The 20,263-nt window shown below is 40.2% G+C and overlaps 1 protein-coding gene across 1 annotated transcript in view; it reads left to right on the top strand.

Moving 5' to 3' along the window:
* The window catches only part of GPC4 (glypican 4), a 113,397-nt gene extending 94,792 nt beyond the window's left edge, over positions 1 to 18,605 (top strand). Inside the window, exons 4-9 of the mRNA XM_032757635.2 lie at positions 8,743 to 8,908; positions 14,014 to 14,144; positions 14,251 to 14,397; positions 15,304 to 15,440; positions 16,825 to 17,000; positions 17,096 to 18,605. Of these exons, the coding sequence (XP_032613526.1) occupies positions 8,743 to 8,908; positions 14,014 to 14,144; positions 14,251 to 14,397; positions 15,304 to 15,440; positions 16,825 to 17,000; positions 17,096 to 17,298 (960 nt within the window). The 3' untranslated portion in view covers positions 17,299 to 18,605. The remainder of the gene's footprint in view (positions 1 to 8,742; positions 8,909 to 14,013; positions 14,145 to 14,250; positions 14,398 to 15,303; positions 15,441 to 16,824; positions 17,001 to 17,095) is intronic.
* The last annotated feature ends 1,658 nt before the right edge of the window (positions 18,606 to 20,263 follow it).

Raw genomic sequence — 20,263 nt, 5'->3', positions numbered from 1 at the left:
AAAAAAAAAAAAAAAAAGGATCTGGCTATCAAAAACATTTCAAAATGAACATGTTGAAAAATTCATTTGATTAATTTATAAATAAGATTCTCTACCAGTTTGGATACCCAAGTAATGTTTTTTATATATATGGGTTCCCACCTCTGCTAACCCTTGCCCAAGAAGCACAGTTTGCAAGTGGATCTAGAACAACCCAAGAAACGAACGTTTCTTCTTTTGGTGCCTAATAATATTAATTGCTTCGGGCCTGAAAAAAAGACCTTTCAAAGTAAGGAATGTGTTCCCTAATTGAAGAGAGCCACCTCATCAGCCACTTCGTCTACAAAGAGGTCTTTTTTTCTTTCTTTCTTTCTTTTTCTTTTTTTTTCCTTTTTGACATAGGGTCTTGCTCTGTCACCAGGCTGGAGTGCAGTGGCATGATCATGGCTCACTGCAGCCTCAGCCTCTGGGACTGAAGCAGTCTTCCTGCCTCAGCCTCCCAAATAGCTAGCACTACAGGTACGTGCCACCACACCCAGCTAATTTTTTATTTTTTAGAGAGATGGGGGTCTTGTTATGTTGCCCAGGCTGGTCTCGAATTCCTGGGCTCAAGTGATCCTCCCACCTTAGCCTCCCAAAGTGCTGGGATTACAGGCATAAGCCACTGTGCCTGGCCTACAAAGAGGTCTTTAAAATGAAATATAAAAAGCATCATGGTCTTGTTTGCATACTTAGAGATGTTCCCACTTTCTCTTCGTGAGTGGATGTCCAGTTTACTTTTGCAGCAAAGGGGTTGCAGTTAAAAGTTGAGCAGTGATTTGATTATCACTGAACCTTTGCAAGGCCATTAGCACCAGCAAGCTTAAGTTACTTCAAGAGAAAGGCACTTCATAGTTGAAGTACACTTGCCTTGCTTTTGTTTTTTCTGGGCCCATATCTCCAGTGATTTCACCTCACTCCATTGAGCTTTGCAATTCAAACTTCCCCAAAGCCCCTTTAATTAGTAACAGATGGTTCAAGAATACCCTTGTACTACACATCTTTGTATTACTTATTCCATCGTTATTTGTCATGGTTCATGATACATGTCTTGTTTACCTGCTTGTAGCAGCAGTTTTGCCTGGAAGGATGAAGTCTGTTGTGGTCTTTCAGAAATGCACAAGTGGTTACATGCATCATGAAAATTAATAGCTCCTATGCCAAAGAGAGTTGCATTCTCATGGTTTCAATTAACACTGACATAATGGGACTATGTCTACACCCCACCCCAAACTACAGAAGCTATAATTAGAAATCAGTGCCTCACCATTGGGATGTCTAAATGACTGTCCTGCCTTGAAAACAATTTTCATTGCTCCCTCTTTATTTCTATTTGCCTTAGTTTTGCATCTCCCCACCTCCCAGGTTAAGGGGAAATAAGCAGTTGTGCCTTCTCCGTGTTGCATTCTTCTGGACATCATTCTCAGAATTAACTATGGGAAACCAAGAAGCCTACAAGAGTACTAAACAAGCTATTTTACCACTTCCCAAAATCGTTATAAATATAAATTTTAAAAATAGTCAATGCAAAAAGCTTTTAAGAAGCAAAGTGTAGACACATATTCAACTCTCAATATTCTTTTCCACTCACAATATTAAAATCTAGAATTGCAAAGAGGAAGATGGGACTCAAGCTATGGAGTGGGGAAGGGGTGAGGATGGTAGGAGTACAGGAGGTGTCAAATTGAATAAATTGAGTTTACATATTCACAAAACAAAAATAGAGCCCTTTTCAAGGGGTTTGACTTATAAGTGTTAACTGAGTCTAATAATTTGAAAGAAAGACAAGACACATTTCAAGTATTTATGAAGCTTCAATTTTATCTACAACATCTCCAGAAATATTCCTGACTGAATATTTTGTTATGCTTTTTAGATTTTATTATTAGAGGAATCATTAGGAACTTCTCATCCTCCTTTCTTTGTGTATATGCATTGAATTCAAAACTGGTTAGGAAATTGTTGAAGAAACTCATCACATCCCATGGCAAGTGTGGGTTCCCTATCACTCTTACCGTAATTTTGGGAATAGTTGTGTTATTTCTATCGGGTGCTTTTGTTACCAAGCAACAGATAAAATATAGACCTTTTCTGCTTGCTTGCTACTATTGGCTGTGCAAAAAACAAAAACAAAAAATAGTGCAATGAATGTATGTTAGGAGGTGAAATAAACTAAAAGGAAGTGCATTTCTAGCTTCAGTACAGCATGTTGAGTATCATCACTGTGTAATGTGGCTTAAGGCTCATTCTGAATTACTGAAATGAAATCCAGGCTGTGTGAAGAGTTCTGTTCCAGCATTTTTTTTTTTTTTCAGGCTGCTTGCAGTAGTTTATAATGTGGTGTTTGGAAAATGCAGGTTATTGGATAGAAAGTCTCAATGTATGTGAAAAGAGTCTTTGCAGAAAAGGCTTTTTATAGCAGATATAGCATGCAGATGTCATGATAAATGTATATATCCTGAGGAAGGCAAGAATGAGTATTTTTAAAAGAGTTTTAATAAGTTGAGAAGGAAATGAGGCGTCTTCCCCCCCACATACACACTGACTTTTATCATGAAACATAGATTGGCTGCTAAAATCTTAAATTTTAAGGTACCTCCTACAGTTACTTTATCATTAAGAAAGACCTTGGTCAGTCTTGAAGGATTTTATAGGCTTGGAAATTTGGTATCAATGTATTGTCATTATGAGTCAATAACTGAGATTGATTTTGATATATGAGTTAATATGGAAGTACTCAGTCCAGATGATATTCCCTTTCTATCATACCACCCCACAAAAATAAATGAATCAAACCTAATTCTTATGTAAATAATGTAGAAATCTTTTTATTTTTATGCACATTACGTCCCGTTTTATAGTTGGAATTGATCATCTCTGCTTTAGCTATAGTTCTTTCAAAACGTTAAAATTGGTAAAATATGTAATTGTTTTCTGGTTGGTTTTGTTCAAGTGAACTTTTTTCTCTTCACATCCAGCAGTGTTTTCTTGAGCCTTTGAATTCTTTGAGCAGGGACTGATGAGTAATACATATATATTCATATCATTTTTTTCATCCGCAGCACCTTGAACAGTTCTAAATACATAGCACTGGCTCAGTAAGTCATTATTGTTTTACTAAACAATGTTATCCAAGTATCTAGTGACATACTGCTCCATGTAGAACAGTTGCATCCTAAATTACCCTCCAACATAAAAATTGATTCATTTGGTCAATAAACATTGAAAACTGAAAATTGTCACTAGAAAACATCCAGCTCCATAGTGGAGTCTACATTGTACATGGAGATACTGTACTAGTTCTAGGAGCTCTGGCAAAAGGATTAGGCTTATGTATTGCCATCAAGGTTCCTATAGTCTGTTACTCAAAAGAAGCCATTTAGGTACATATCATGGAAGTCAAGTACACCTACTCTGGAACCAAATTGCCTAGATTCAAATCCTGGTTTGGCCATTTACTGGAAGACCTTGTGTGAGTCCCTTAATCTCTTTGGGGCTCCACTTCCTCATCTGTGAAATGAGATAATACTCATGTTGTGTGATTATTTTGAGGCTTAAATGAGTTAATACATGTAGAGTACTGAGAACAGAACCTGGCACATACTAAATACTGTGTAAATGTGTCATAGAAACCAATAAAATCCAGTAAAATCTATCAGTAGTAACTCTGCCATAGAACAGAAAAATTTTCTCTTGAATCTTGACATCAAAACCCTCATGATATGAAACCATAAAAGCTAAAGAAGCATTTTCTTTAAGAGATCATTAAACCATTCTTTTTTTTTTTTGAGACGGAGTCTTGCTCTGTCGCCCAGGCTGGAGTGCAGTGGTGCGATCTCGGCTCACTGCAACCTCCGCCTCCCGGGTTCACGCCATTCTCCTGCCTCAGCCTCTCCGAGTAGCTGGGACTACAGGCGCCCGCCACCACGCCCGGCTAATTTTTTGTATTTTTGGTAGAGACGGGGTTTCACCGTGGTCTCGATCTCCTGACCTCGTGATCCGCCCGCCTCGGCCTCCCAAAGTGCTGGGATTACAAGCGTGAGCCACCGCGCCCGGCCCATTCTTTTTATTTAAAGGGGGAAGGGAGGAGTGTACAGTTTTTCTTTTCCCATTTCTTCATATGATTTTAATAAATAACTGTTAAATCATTAAGAGAGGTCTGAAAAATGTGACTTTCATAAAAAGTAGTCATAACTCCTACCCCTGCTCTTACCCCAGCCCCAAGGATTCTGGAACTTACTAATATCTAGGCTTAACCAACCCTTCTAAATAAAAGAAAAAAACATATCAAATGTTAGTCAAGAGCTGTGCCCCAAGGTAGCAATCAAATTGAACAATTTAAGTGGCACGCCATGCCATGTCATGGAGAATAAATACATAACTGAAGATTAAAGGAAGACCTTTTTGTTAATCCCTGTGTGGCATGATCTACTGCTTGGTTTTGGGTCTTATGGAATAAATCTACTTCAGCGAATAAGTTTTTGAAGACTCAAAATAAGTAATTGATTTTGAGGGTTACCAGGGAGTAGAATGTGAATGAACTTGAATTTCTATTCAAAATGAATAAAGCCCCAGAACAAAGTCTGACTTAGTCCACTGTTATATTTGCTTAAGGGTGAAAGGTTTGCCCCTAATAGTGTGGAGAGACCATTGAGAGCTAATGAAAGAGCCCCCAGCAGTGCCTGGTATATTACCATATGACAGTAAGTGCCACCATTGGATCCAGGAGATCTTGGACTTTCACCAGAAGCTCCACTAGAGAGCTTAAATTAAAGTTGCAGATTGAACATGCCAAATCTGAAAATTTAAGATCCAAAATGCTCTAAATCTGAAACTTTTTGAATACCAACCTGATGCTTAAAGAAATGCTCATTGGAGCATTTCAGATTTTGGGTGTTTGGTTTAGAGGTGCTCAAACCATAAGTATAATGCAAATATTCCAGAATCAAAAAAAAAAAAAAAAAAAACCCAAACACTTCTTGTCCCAAGCATTTTTGATAAAGGGTACTCAACATGTGCCATATACTGTGTAGCTTTTTCTTCCATGGTGGTGGCACACTTTTGGCTCTTAAAGACTCCAAAAGAGAGGCAGCCATTTTGTTTACTCACTGGGTAGTCCAGAGTCCTTGACACTCTGGGCTCACCGTTCTGAGCCTGGGCAGGTCGACAAGGATGGGGCCCAAAGGCCTGGGCAGTGCTAGCATTATTGCTGTTTCTTCTAGGGGGATGAGACTTTACAGGGGAGACCTGTTTCTTTAGGTCTCGTGACTGTTTTAAAACTCTTCCCTTTATATTAGGGCCTCATCCCACTAAAACGGATTTGCTTCCCAGATTCTGAATTCCCTTCATATGAAATAGTGCATGGTGGTCTGACTAGTGGTTATGAGGCAAAAGACAGATTTTTTTTATAACTTTGATATTTTATGTGTCCTTTCTCTTTCCATTTTTCTTATAACTTCCTCATCTTTCTTTTCAGTTCTGGTATTATTTAGTGTTTCCCTAGCATGTTATAGCTGAGTCGCCTGTGACCATTTTTAGTAGTTACACAACAAATCATGTACAGAGCATGAGCCAGCACTTAGCCAAATAATGAAATGGAAGAACTCTGCCAAACTCAGCATCATAATTTCCCTTAATAAAACTCTACTGTGTCATTTAGTTTGGTCTCTTTTTAAAACTTGAGCCTCCATCAGCCTATTTTAGGGGAGGGTACTACAAGGTCTGTTGCATAAATGATTTGACTTGCAATTGAACTAAGAATACAATGAACCACTTCCTAGAGTTATTTTTTAAAAGAATGAGAAAGGACTTCTTTGGGAAAAAAAAAAAAAAAAAAAGGTGTTTTCTGAATATAACTATTTTGGGTCTAAACTTTTTGCTCATTTCCTAAAGTCCTGTACCACTTTGGAATTGCTTTGTATTTTGTAGAACAGGTTTTGTATTCTAATATAGAAATTCTTAACTTGCCTTGTTACCTAAATTCAAATGCATTCCAGAATAATCCCCGGCACATAGTAGGTGCTCAGTAACTATTTGTTGACCCCTTAGCTTTCTACGTTTCTTCTTACGAGGGCATTGTCTCCTCTTAAGCATAATATTCAACAGATGTCACGTGCTATTCAGTGATTTTTTTTTTCATAAGCATAATATTCAATAGATGTCACGTGCTATTCAGTGATTTTTTATTTCATTTCATAGCTACTTGCATAACTTTTACCTCTTTAAAATCTAGCCATTTTGCAGTCTCATCAATGTGGAACCCAACTAAAACTAAAGTAGAAAATAACCAGTGCCTAAGATTACAGTTTCCTGTCATCTGGCAGGGAAACGTGATACATCTGGGAAATCTTTTCATCACAAATGCTTGATAAGGTACAGTACTGGAATCCGCTGTTGTGAGGTGACTGTCAGCAAGTTGCTTAATCTCTTTGGCTTTGGCTTTGGTTTTCTTACCTATCAAATATGAGAGCAACACTCAGTGATCTCTCTGGTCCCTTCCAACTCTAAGACTTCCGTGATCCTATGCTTCTCAGGCCACCTCCCCACTCCAGTCCTGTTTGCTCCTTTATAAAAGGAGAGGGGGACATGTAGGGAAGTCTTAACAATCTGTGACTTTAAAGGAATTAACTTTTAGCTGTCCAGCAAATCTGGCTATCCAGAAAAGGCCATTCCTCCAGGGTATATTGGTTAGCCAAAATTTTACTGTACATTAATACATAGTTAGGACTAATTTAGTGCCTAGGAAAACATTTGGGAATGGTTAAAACTGTGGAAAAATCTTAATTCTTGGTAGGGTAGTGTATACAATTACCATTTTATTGTTACACGTATTCCCCCCTTTTAGGCTAGAGCCTTGTTTGGGATGAGGGGAATGGATGTGCGCATGCATCACGTAGGAGCCTGACTGTTTTATTTTTTCTCCTGACACCACTAATCCCCTGTTCCTGTTCCTGTTCCTAAGGGCACTGCTGATAAGTGATATCCAAAGTAACACTCCAGAGCAGGTGAAGTGCATTGCCGGGCTGCCCTGCATCCCAGCATATCTTCCTTGTGGTGGTATCTGCCTCCAAAAGTCTGTGTTTGCAGAACTGGTGGGTACTTACACAGAAGAATGCACTGATCCTCTGATACTGACTCCGAAAGACGAGGGTGGGGCAGAGAGAATGAGGAGACAGGAACTTTTAATTAGCTGCTAGAATGCTATACCTAGTCCCAATCCTTTCTAAGCACTGAGGAAAACAAGTGACCGGATGGAATCAGCTCTTCTACACCCTAAATAATTTCACTTTATAAAACTAGATGAAATGAAGTCCCATTTCTCTGGAGAGGACAGCCAGCCCAGTCTGACTTGGGTAATGTTTCTGTCTTTCTTTCTTTCCTTCCTCACAAACTTCCAGTCATAGCCCCATGTGTCCTGCCATATGGTGTCCCAGTTTGTCTGTCTTTCTTTCTCTCTCTTCTTTCTTTCTTTCTTTCTTTCTTTCTTTCTTTCTTTCTTTCTTTCTTTCTTTCTTTTTTTCGAGACAGAGTCTCACTCTGTCACACAGGCTGGAGTGTAGTGGTAAGATCTCGGCTCACTGCAACCTCCATCTCCCGGGTTCAAGCAATTCTCCTGCCTCAGCCTCCTGAGTAGCTGGGACTACAGGCACACACCACCATGCCCGGCTAATTTTTGTATTTTTAGTAGAGACGGGGTTTCACCATGCTGGCCAGGCTGGTCTCGAACTCCTGACCTCGTGCTCCGCCCGCCTCAGCCTCCCAAAGTGCTGAGATTACAGGCGTGAGCCACCATGCCCGGCAACTGGTGTCCCAGTTTCTGCCTGATGTTTAAGCCTCTCTAAATCCTGGCCACACACATACTCCTGTGCACCTGACCTTATTTCCCACAATTCCCCAACCCCATTCTGAGATGCAGTGATATGTCCTGTACTCTCCTACAGGTTTTGTTCATTTCATTGAACTTACTCAGGATGCTCTCCCTTTGTTTGATCACTGAAGTCCAGTCCCTTTCTTGAAAATTTAACCAAAGCCCCACCTCTTTCATCAAGTGTTCCATGAACACTCTGTGCTTTAGTACTCCCAAGCCTTGGAAAACCTTCACACACCCCCTAAGTTTAAGATTACTCATATTCTGCCTTGTAGAATATATTAACTTTGCTTTCTGCACAGCTCTTGGCACAGAGCAGAAGACACTGTAGGTACCCTTCTAAACCTTGATTTGGGGTTAGGGTTCAAAGGACAGCCTTATAGTCAATGTAATTCAGAAGAAGATGTGCTTCTGTTCCAGTCTGGCAAAGACAAACACTGATGGTTGAGGCTATTAGCAGGGCGTGCATGGTGGGCACATGAAGATAGTCTCCTCCACTGCATTTCATGGCTCACCCTGCATAGTTATTTGTAAAAGGATTTTGAGATAACTGAGCAATTTATGTGTGTGTGTGTGAGAGAGACTCCAGGAGGGATGGGGGTGGGGGAGGAATGTGTGTTTACAGGGTGGGAGTTGGTGCACCTTGTTTGTTTCGGGTCATCTCCCTCCTCTCCCGTCCCAACACGTATCTTTTATCTAATCTATGTCTTCAGGAGGCAGTCCGGGCTTACTAATTGTGATCAATCACAACTCATTCTTAAGTTCATGGCCAAGCCTTCAGTGTCAATGTGATAGAAGCAATTTCTGTCTCTGTTTTATCCCTGCCACTACTGTCTTTTTTTCTTTTCACACATTAGGTAAACCCCACAGCCCAGTGTACCCATGCCCTGTTGAAGATGATCTACTGCTCCCACTGCCGGGGTCTCGTGACTGTGAAGCCATGTTACAACTACTGCTCGAACATCATGAGAGGCTGTTTGGCCAACCAAGGGGATCTCGATTTTGAATGGAACAATTTCATAGGTGAGCAAGTGGCTAACATATTTGTGTTGCTGGAGATAGCCTAGCTTCCAGTCACAAGGAATGTTGTAATTGGCAGCTATGAAATTTGTTTGTTTTAGTGTTAGTTATTTAGAGTTTGTCAGAATCCTGACTATGCTCAACTACTTTGAGAATAGTAAAAACATTACTACAAGTGAATGTTCCCTCAAACTAATGGTGGCATTTCTGAAGGTAATAGATACAGTGGCTGCCAGGTTTTAATAATGAGAAAATGCCTTTTTCTCAGAGACAGAGTCTCTTTCTGTCACCTAGGCTGGAGTATAGCAGCACAATCATAGCTCTATGTAACCTGAAACTCCTGGGTTCAAGGGATCCTCCCACCCTCAGTCCCCCAAAAGCCCTGGGATTACAGGCATGAGCCACTCCCTGAGAAAGTGTCTTTTTGATATTTTCCCCCTAAAAGTCGGTTATGTTGATGATGATAGGCTTGTATCCATGTAAATGCTGGAGTACAGTCCTCATGGAGTTGTGAAAGTGGCTTTTAAAATGTTATATCTATTACACTGCAACCAAATCTTCTGCAAACCGGCCAGATATGCATTTGTTATTTGGATCAGGTGAAATCTGATTGAGAAATTCAGGGATTCTGTTTCTGTATACGATTTAGCAGTAGTAGTCTGCTCTGGTGAGAGTGAAAGGACTTTAGCCCTGAGAATTTAAGGGATACGTATTCCTGCATATATATTCCACCTAGAAAACCATTCTCGGAACCCAGACAGCAATGTAAATGAAGTGGCCAATTGCTGAGAAGGTTAGTTATGATTTTGGGGAAAGGAGAAATTAAGGAGAATTTAAATGTCCAGTTGTCAATTACCTTGATGCCTGAAGCAACAGTAACCAGTGTTGAAGTTCCTTATGCTGAGTGTTAGTAGGACCACACACACATACTAACAGCTCACAAAAAGAAACTCACGTTTTTCCCCACCCTAGTCACCTTTGCATAATTGCCGAATTTGAGTGTCTTTATAAGCACCTGTTTTTCACTTATTTGTCCAAATCATGGGAACATGCATGCAGTTTTCTGACTTGTTTTTTGGGGGGGAGGTGAGGAGTGTTAAGGTTGGGGAATGCGTTTTAGTCTGTGTGAGAGCTAATTACCATATTAACTCCGTTTGAAAGTGCATCAATAAATTGGCTCCAACAGATTCTTGAGAACACTGACACAGGGGGAAAAAAAAGATGTGAATATTAAGCACTTCAGCACAATTGTAGCCTAAATAGCTCAAAGCTAAAAGACCTGAAAAAATCTTCTACACACAGAAAAGCAGAATCTCATGAAAGGGAAGGCATAAGACCAGCAAAGACACACAGGCCAAATGGCACATCATGGCCAGAATGAAGCCATGGGAGAGATTGTTGATTCAAAATATTTCTCATGGAAGTAAAAACCCATAGAATTTCCAGATCTAAAAGTTGCTGTTTTTGTTTTCTCTCTCTCTCTTTAATCCCACACTCATCCCCACACCCAAATGTCAAGTTTGCAGTTCACTTTTGCAAAATTGAATTTTTAAAGAAAGTTGGTGATCCTTTTCAATTTCCCCTATAATTCACTGTTTCTCCAGGCAAGGTAGTAGAATTTGCCATATGGTACCAAAAAAATGTATGGTGACAGTGATCGAATTTTGCTAACTTTTCTACAGACACATTGGGAATGGAATGCAGAAGGGCATGGCCCTTGCCACTATTTTGATACTGTAACATGTCTAGCAGCAACTATAACTAAACTCATATCCTTATATTAAAATACAAATGTTCCTACGTGTTTTTCCTAGAGTTTACAGGTCCATATCAAATCAAAACCACACTCTGGCTTTCTTAATTGATGTTTTAAATCAGTTACTCTAAAACAAAGAGGACTTAAGTTGCTGTTGTTGTTCTTGTTGTGCATTTTTAAAATTACATTTGTTATCTTTGAAGAAACAAAATTAAACCCAAGTAGAAGTTGATAGGATTTCTGAATCGATTTTTCCCCAGTTATTTTAAGTGATAACTTTTTGGAGGGATGAGGTATATAATTGTATCTAAAGTTTGTTTTTAATGGGTATACTATTCTTTATTTCTAATAAGCAGATATAAAAGACCAGGAGTAATAGACATTGTTAATCTCCAGTGCTTTTTCATGAATTTTTCACAAGGGTTTAATTAATCTGCTTTGTGGTTGTAGAATTCAGTTCCAATTTACATGCCTCTGCTGTAAATTCTTTTTTTTATTTCTTGTCTCTCTCTCTCTTTTTTTTTCTCTTTGCAAGGAATTTTTCTTTCCCCTTTAAATGACTGCAGCTAATGAATGGTCAAGGGCTTTTTCCCCCTTCTTTAAATCAGATCTTGGGGTTAAGTCGGGAAACTGCCTTTTGTTCTTCCAGTCAGGTCGGGGGGCTGAAGATGTGGGTTTCTGATTATTGGCAGCACAATGCAAAAGGAATCGCTTTCCCTAGTGAGAAGGGGATGCTTTGTTGCTGGAGGTGTGGGGGGAGACTCAGTGCCAGTGTCTTGAGCACTGAAATCATGCAGTTGGACTAGACCTTTTAAGAGACTAAGGATGAACCGGTTTTCCAAATCCGTCTTCTTGTTGCCATGCTCTTCCTCTCCTAACTGCATCTGCAACTGGCCATGAATCGAGACCCTTTAGTAAATGTTGAAGTCTTGTCAACCTTTTATCAGGATGGATCCAAATAGTTAAAACACCTTAGAACTTGGTTTTATAAGAGGCTGGTTTATATGAAACCTTCACTTGGAAATATAAACCAAATACCTCCCTTGCCCCCACCAACAAAAGTCAGTTTCTGGAGAATCATAAATTATGCTAAGGTGCAACTTGTTCTCCATCACATACTGTAGCTGTGTTAACACTCATTTGACTCAGGGCCAACCCTATTAATGTCGCATGTTGCTGCCAGTGGGAATTTAGTATTGGGATTGCTGGCGGGGGCACCAGCCAGGTCCTGGCAGGAGGCAGGAGCCAGTCAGATATCCCGCAAACAAGGGCCTCCGTGGCTCGTATCAGCCCGAAGAAAACCCAAACTCCAAACCAATCATCTTTGGCTTTCTCTTGAGGCTTCTTATCAGGGCTGGCTGCTGTTACAGAAGAGCCGATTGATAGCCAATCATGACTTCCTCCAGGGGTTAGAGGCAGCTTTGGCTCCCGGGCTGCAGACTGCAGGCAGAATGCTCTTCAGTCGCATTCTTCAGCTGCACAACACGCAACGCCATGGCACCGGCCCCAACAAAGACCCAGCTTCCCCCTCCATTCCCAGGCTCTTGTGTATAGCCGGCTGGCTCAGAGTTTACAAAGACGCCAAATAGCCAGAAGAATTGGGGTTTATGTTTCCTTTCAGTCTTTCACAAACACATTAGTGATCTGGCCATTCCTTGCCACTAGGAGAATAAGGAGTTACAAAATGCACTGGGTTTTGTTGTTGTTGTTGTTGTTGTTGTTGTTGTTATTTAAACGTCTGCATTTTAGATGTTTATTATCTGTCCATAATATTTTTATTGGGAGCAGGTGATTTCTTCTCAGCTTACGAAGGAATGTGCTTTCTGTACGTGGCAGCCCTGATGATTTGACAATGATGAACACATTTAAGTTGTGCTCCACTTGTTTACAAAAGTCTCCTTTTGCTAGCACATCAAAAGCATTTTTTTTCTCTCCTCTAGTACAATGGTATATTCATGCTTTCAGCCCTTACTTAGAGTTAGAAGCATCACTTGATTGGCGCTTACCACAATGCATTCTGAAACTTCATTTGTTATTACTGTTTTAAAGATTGCATTTCACGGAAATCTATTTGTGGTTTGTGACATCGGAATTGTAGTTTAGAGAAATGACCCCGTGCATTAAAATGTTGTGTAGCATTTGTTCTAGGTTGAAGGTGAAAGGTTGATGACTAGATTTGGTTTCATTGATACGGTGATGCCTATGCTCCTTTCCACTAGAAAGCTTAGGTAGAAGCTCAGCTGGGGGCTGCAGTTGTCAGCGGTGTTCTTTGGGAAGGACACAATCTTCTGAAACCAGCCCTTCTTTCTAGTAACCATCCTTGCACTACCTGAAGATGATAGATCATGTGGGTCTAACTCCTTTCTTGCCATGCACTAAGCACTAGAGTGTAAAGGGGGGATAAACAAGTTTAAAAGTTCACTGTTTGTCATTAATGAAGCATCCTTTTTGTCATTTGGGGTTTTCCTTTCCAAGTTCTAATTTTGTAAAACAGGTAGCAGGCAAAAATACTAAGCCTCATAATCCTAAGAGACATATATGGCAAGGAAACAAAGACAGTGTATTTTATTGAAGCGATTCAGTGCTTACTGGAAAATGCCATGCTACTCCAGAGTCTAAAGCAGGATAATCGGTGAAGATATATACTGTGAGTCCACTAATTCTGTGTACTGTGTCTTGTGTCATCTTCTCACTTGGAAAAAAAAGGAGGTACGTGCCTTAAGATAAATTGAAGCCATTGTATTTGCAATGAGAAGTTCTTAATACAAAAATTGGATTATTCAAAGTTTTATTATTTGAAAAGTCATTAGAATTCCTAGGAACCCTTTCATTTGTATTATCCAACGGTGCACTCAAGGATCTGAGGTGTTTTGTTTTTAAAAAAGAAAGAAAAGAATTAATATGCCAGCATCTTAACTGATTTATGTTTTTGAGTCTTATAAATGGAATGTGAAACGAGAAGATCCTAGGGAAGTCTCTGGGAGAACTGGCATGTTATTTTGTCTCCAGCCTTAGGTTTGTCATCTGGGAGCTAACTAAGAGCCTTACAGTGACAGTAGCTGACACACAAATAATCAGTATTGAGGAAAGTTTCTGATTGGGTTTCCTTGCTGTAGAACTAAGCCTTCATCTGGCCATTTCACACTTTAGAGAGCTAGTGATACATAGTGACTAAATGCAGTTTGGTGTAAGGGAAATAGATATAAAAACAAGAATTCATTATGATCCATGCCTTACTTCCCCTGCCCCCATGCAGGAAACAGACAGAAAAAAGAATCAGATTGATTTACCCAAGGCCAAACTAATGATTGACTTTTTATGCTGTGTTGTTCTTCCCCAAACCTCGTATTAGATGCTATGCTGATGGTGGCAGAGAGGCTAGAGGGTCCTTTCAACATTGAATCGGTCATGGATCCCATCGATGTGAAGATTTCTGATGCTATTATGAACATGCAGGATAATAGTGTTCAAGTGTCTCAGAAGGTAATGAAGGCAGGATGCTGGAAACGGGAGCTAGGGATCTCCCCCTCCCCCCGCCCCCTGCCTTGGGAGTGACTTCCCTAACATGACGACACTTACTCTAATGCAGGTTTTCCAGGGATGTGGACCCCCCAAGCCCCTCCCAGCTGGACGAATTTCTCGTTCCATCTCTGAAAGTGCCTTCAGTGCTCGCTTCAGACCACATCACCCTGAGGAACGCCCAACCACAGCAGCTGGCACTAGTTTGGACCGACTGGTGAGCATTTTGGCAGGAAGGGCCGTGTTTAATGACAAAGAACTGAAAACTCTTGCTCAAAATGAATTTTTAGCTGGAAGGCTAACAAGTGTGGGTCTTTCAGGTGTCACTTTTCAAGCAAATAGGATGTGGATGTCAGTCAATCTGCCTGTCCCATTTTCTAGCCCAGAAAGTTCCTGAGTAGTCAAGGAGTTATGACACAATAAGTCTTGTCTCAAAACTTCTCTTTAGATTCACTATGCATTTACTGAACATCTACTATGTGCCCATGACTGTGCTAGGCACAGAGAAGCTCAGAGAAATAAGGCAGATCTTTGTTCTCAAAAGGCACCAACAAGGAGGCAAAGAGGGAGAAGTAGATGTTCCAGGCCTATTAACATAAAATGATGTTTAGTAAACGCTGAGATGGAAGAAGAGTGAATAACTGTAGGCAAATTGCTTTATCCACAGTAATATGCTACAAAAATGTAAGAAACTATTCCTACAGTAGTAGGAACACAGAAGAGGGAGCCTGAGGAGACAGGGATGGAGAGAAAGAGCAATAGCAGCTATGTTTCACAGAGTGCATAATATACGTGCTTGATCCTGACTCTGAAAGCCTTAGGAGAAGAGACTGCATGTTATCTTTGTGCCTACAGGGCATGGAACCTGGTAGGTCTCAGATGGTACTTACAATGAGGTGGACAAGGGTCTAGGCCACTCCTTTGGAGCTTGCATTTCAAATATTCATTTGAGTGGTTTTGTACTTCTAAGATACGAATTGGAGTTGCATCTTCCTCTTCTAACTAAAGTTGAAAATGAATTGCATATCACTCTGGAGATACTTGGGAAATGGCCAGAAGCCACATTTGTAGGTAGTTTTGTCTTGTCTTACAATGATCTTTTTTTTTGTTGTTTCATAATTAGGTTACTGATGTCAAGGAGAAACTGAAACAGGCCAAGAAATTCTGGTCCTCCCTTCCGAGCAACGTTTGCAACGATGAGAAGATGGCTGCAGGAAATGGCAATGAGGATGACTGCTGGAATGGGAAAGGCAAAAGCAGGTTAGTGTCTGTTGAATGAATTTGAAGTTTCTTCCTTCCTAGATGCCTGGGTGACCTTCAGAGAGGGTTCTGTCAATTGTCAACCGAGGCATCAGGAAGCAATTCACAGTAGGTAGCAATAACATGGAAGGCTTCTAGGCGTTCTTAGGAACAGGCTTTTTGCACTAGGAGTGTTGAGAAGGCACCCAGTTACTTACAAAGAGTGCTGAGTCAAAAGTTTGACAGTAGTTATAGTCTCGTATTAGGGCCGTTCCAATGGTGTCATTATTTTTAAAATATTTAATGCCTGTGGCTCTTTGCCCAATGGCCTAGCCTCATAAATAACCAGTTCTCAAAGGTTCCATTCTCTGACTTGATGCCCTGTGTCCCTCCTTTAGACGCTCAGTAACTTAGAGAAGTACCCATACTTTTTTTTGTTTGTTTGTTTGAGATGGAGTCTCGCTCTTTTGCCCAAGCTGGAGTGTCGTGGCGCAATCTCGGCTCACTGCAACCTCTGCCTCCTGGGTTCAAGCGATTCTCCTGCCTCAGCCTCCTAAATAGCTAGGACTACAGGTGCCTGCCATCATGCCCAGCTAATTTTTTTTTTTTTTTTGTATTTTTAGTAGAGATAGGGTTTCACCATGTTAGCCAGGATGGTCTCGATCTCCTGTCCTTGTGATCTGCCTGCCTCGGCCTCCCAAAGTGCTGGGATTACAGGTGTGAGCCACCGCGCCCAGCCAGTACCCGTACTTCTTTACTTCAACCCACCATCCTCCTCAAGAGGGATAGCTAGCTAGCTTCCTTCCTTCCTTCCTTCCTTCCTTCCTTCCTTCCTTCCTTCCTTCGACAGAGTATCACTGTCACCCTGCTAGAATGCAGTGGCGCAATCTTGGCTCACTGCAACCTCACTGCAATCTCTGCTGCTGCAATGCAGTGGTGCAATCTCGGCTCACTGCAGCCTTCGCCTCCTGGGTTCAAGTGATTCTCCTGTGTCAGCTTCCTGAGTATCTGGGATTACAGGCACACACCACCAAACTCGGCTCATTTTTATATTTTTAGTAGAGACAGGGTTTTGCTATGTTGGCCAGGTTGGTCTCGAATGCCTGACCTCAAGTGATCCACCCACCTCAGCCTCCAAAAGTGCTGCGATAGCTTTCAAGAAGGTTTCCATCAAATTGGAGAAATGAGGAATCCACAGGAACAAGAAAGATTAGAGTTCATTAGGAATTGAAGAACTTCCTTCTAATTTTGCTTAGTGGAAATACTAGAATCTAGCAGAAATATTTGATAATCTCTTGTATAATCTTCATAATCTTCACGCCTGTAATCCCAGCACTTTGGGAGGCAGACAGATAAAATCTTTTCGCTTTACGAATCATCTTACTGGGGTCATTTTACATTCCAGGTACCTGTTTGCAGTGACAGGAAATGGATTAGCCAACCAGGGCAACAACCCAGAGGTCCAGGTTGACACCAGCAAACCAGACATACTAATCCTTCGTCAAATCATGGCTCTTCGAGTGATGACCAGCAAGATGAAGAATGCATACAATGGGAATGACGTGGACTTCTTTGATATCAGTAAGCATTTGTGGTTTGAAAGTACAAATTGCTCTTGTATGTCTTCTGATGAGAACAAGTGGAATGAAATCTCTATTCCATTTTTTTTAAACTAGGTGATGAAAGTAGTGGAGAAGGAAGTGGAAGTGGCTGTGAGTATCAGCAGTGCCCTTCAGAGTTTGACTACAATGCCACTGACCATGCTGGGAAGAGTGCCAATGAGAAAGCCGACAGTGCTGGTGTCCGTCCTGGGGCACAGGCCTACCTCCTCACTGTCTTCTGCATCTTGTTCCTGGTTATGCAGAGAGAGTGGAGATAATTCTCAAACTCTGAGAAAAAGTGTTCATCAAAAAGTTAAAAGGCACCAGTTATCACTTTTCTACCATCCTAGTGACTTTGCTTTTTAAATGAATGGACGACAATGTACAGTTTTTACTATGTGGCCACTGGTTTAAGAAATGCTGACTTTGTTTTTTCATTCAGTTTTGGGAGGAAAAGGGACTGTGCATTGAGTTGGTTCCTGCTCCCCCAAACCATGTTAAACGTGGCTAACAGTGTAGGTACAGAACTATAGTTAGTTGTGCATTTGTGATTTTATCACTCTATTATTTGTTTGTATGTTTTTTTCTCATTTCGTTTGTGGGTTTTTTTTTCCAACTATGATCTCGCCTTGTTTCTTACAAGCAAACCAGGGTCCCTTCTTGGCATGTAACATGTACGTATTTCTGAAATATTAAATAGCTGTACAGAAGCAGGTTTTATTTATCATGTTATCTTATTAAAAGAAAAAGCCCAAAAAGCAGTAAAATTTCCATTTCTCCCTGTTATTTTAGTTGCCTTATCTGGAGAGACATGGAGGTTATTTTCTTTTTTTTTTAATTATTATTAAGTTAGGACAGAATGTGAGGGCACAAGCAGGCTTCTGAGCCACTTGTCAGATTGTATTCAAAGCATCAATCCGAGAAGAAGGTTATACGTACTTCATTTATTGGTGATAATTGGAAGAGACTGCAGACTACTGCTTTGAATGAGTTGAATTACATAAGCTAAGATCACTCTAGGTCCATTTCTTGAACCCACTTATACATAAAATGTAACCCATTTAGAAAAAGATTCTGGATATCATCCCCCTTGAAAGATAGAAGGCATTCAGGATGTCCCAGTTATCACATGTTCACACTTGGGTTTGGGGGTGTTTTTTTAAAACCAGGCAGGTTAGCTAGCCCACCCTGTGCTAGTTTTCATTTTCACACTGACCCTATTGGAATTAATAACCCAATGGCAGCAATAAGTGACCAACAATCTCATTTAATCCCCTTTGTTAGAGTGGTTGAGATTTCAAACCCAACTATGTACAGGGAGCTGTCTGAGAGCTAGCCAGAACTGGGGTACAGCCTGGGCTCAGGGAATAGCTGTCAACACTCGGGCAAAGTTTTTGTCTGTGCATGTGTATCTCCATTTGTTTTGGGATCCCAGTTTTTGTTTTAAGAGAGTGTAAGGTGTCTCATTTGAGTCTTTTTCTTACCCAGCCCCCTCTTATCAGTAAAACAAAGGACTTGCCATGGTTCACAGCAATGTGCTATGATCCAAGATATCAGCCAAGGAGCCCATTTAGGGGAGAACTAGGTGTCCAGATTTTTGTACGTGTTATTTTTCTTGGGGGATGGGGTGGGGTGGGAGTAGGTAGAACTGAGAATACTACATCTTAGTGGTGACCTTTAGCCACGTGGGTGAAGTGGCAAAGGCCATGGCCATATCTGTTGTCCCAGGCCAAAGACTAACAACTGCCTTGGGAATCCCTTCCTTGTGTCCTTACCAAATGATAGCTCATAAAACTCTGATAATGTAACAAATCACTTTCAAAGGAGTTCCCAGAAGTCTTCAGAAAGACTAAAATTCTGTCTCTTCCTGCTTTAGACAGCCATTAAGTTCCCGACTAATTTTACCGAACCTAAAACCCACAAAGAGGTTGTTTGTGTTATTGTTCAATCTTCAGTTGTAAGAGTAATTCTCTATTTTTATATTGAAACATAATTACTTGATAGCTCAGGGTCTACATTTCATTCAACTTTTTACACCAAATTCTGCAGAGTGGTCAAAATGGAATATTGGGGGCTGTTGTAAACAGAGGCTTAATTTTATTAGAAGTAGCCAGTTATTTATTAAAGCATGATGTTAATAAAATAGGCATATTCTGGCTGGTGTGTATAAGTGTTTTTTTTTTTTAAACAAATCACAGAAGACATAAAATTGAAAAGGCACTCCATTTATATATGAGGGAAAATAGATTGTAAATAGCTAAGGGGCCTTGTGAGAACTTGGAAAATGTGCTGATACTTAGTAACTACCTCAGTTGTGAGGAATTTCCTTTTTAGCTTAGGCTGCTATTACTTTTACTTGGTAGAAATGAATCTGGTCTCCAAAATATGGCTCAGAGAGTTATCCCCATAGACCTCGTTAGATTGTTTTTAATTTAAAACCTTGAACTCTGCCCAGCTGTTTTCTTCCAGTCAAATTCTCTAAACCAATAACATTTTCCGAATTAAATATTCTTGAAGGTTCTTCTGAACTCTTACTGATTTGTTTTCTTTCTTTGCATTTTTTCCTGTTACTCTTTTATTATTTAAATTGTCTCTCGCTTTTGAACTTCAACTATGAAATAAACAAATCATAGATTTTTCCATTCAGGTCTGACTGGATAACTTGGCTTCTAACCAGCTGGCAAGCTCACCCCCACTCCCCAAAAAAGAAGAAAGGCAAGTTGAATATTTTAAAACCTTAAGAGTTTGGAGTATGAAGTAGAATAAAAGCCTTGTTAGGAGAAGACCTGACTTTTCCAAAGTTAACAGCATGTGAAGGGCTTGTGTTTTACAAAGTCATTTATAAATTATTTTTCTTTAAAACACGTCACCTACTCTGTACCTTAAAGAAACATTTTACAACTCTTAGATTTATATTTTATTTCAAAAATCGTAACTAGCACCTGTTATTTTGATTAAAAGACACTGCGAAGGATTGACGTAGATTTCTAAAGTTTAGTTACTGAGTGTTGAAAACCTAACAGTTCACATGAAGTAAAAATTGTCATTTGTGATTACAGAATCAAAATAAAAATAGGTGTGAATGGTGCTACACAAATTTCTGCTTCCCCTTTGTTAGCAGAATATGTCTATTTACATAGCTAAAGGGTAGTAGGTTATTAGGTAGTGCAAAAGTAACTGCAGTTTTTGCCATTACTTTCAATGGCAAAATACTAACAGTTATCTACTAGAGGAGGGTGTGTG

Source organism: Hylobates moloch, unplaced genomic scaffold, assembly GCF_009828535.3.
Source record: "Hylobates moloch isolate HMO894 unplaced genomic scaffold, HMol_V3 SCAFFOLD_7, whole genome shotgun sequence".
Classification (NCBI taxonomy): domain Eukaryota; kingdom Metazoa; phylum Chordata; class Mammalia; order Primates; family Hylobatidae; genus Hylobates; species Hylobates moloch.
This window is presented reverse-complemented; position numbering and strand designations above follow the sequence as displayed.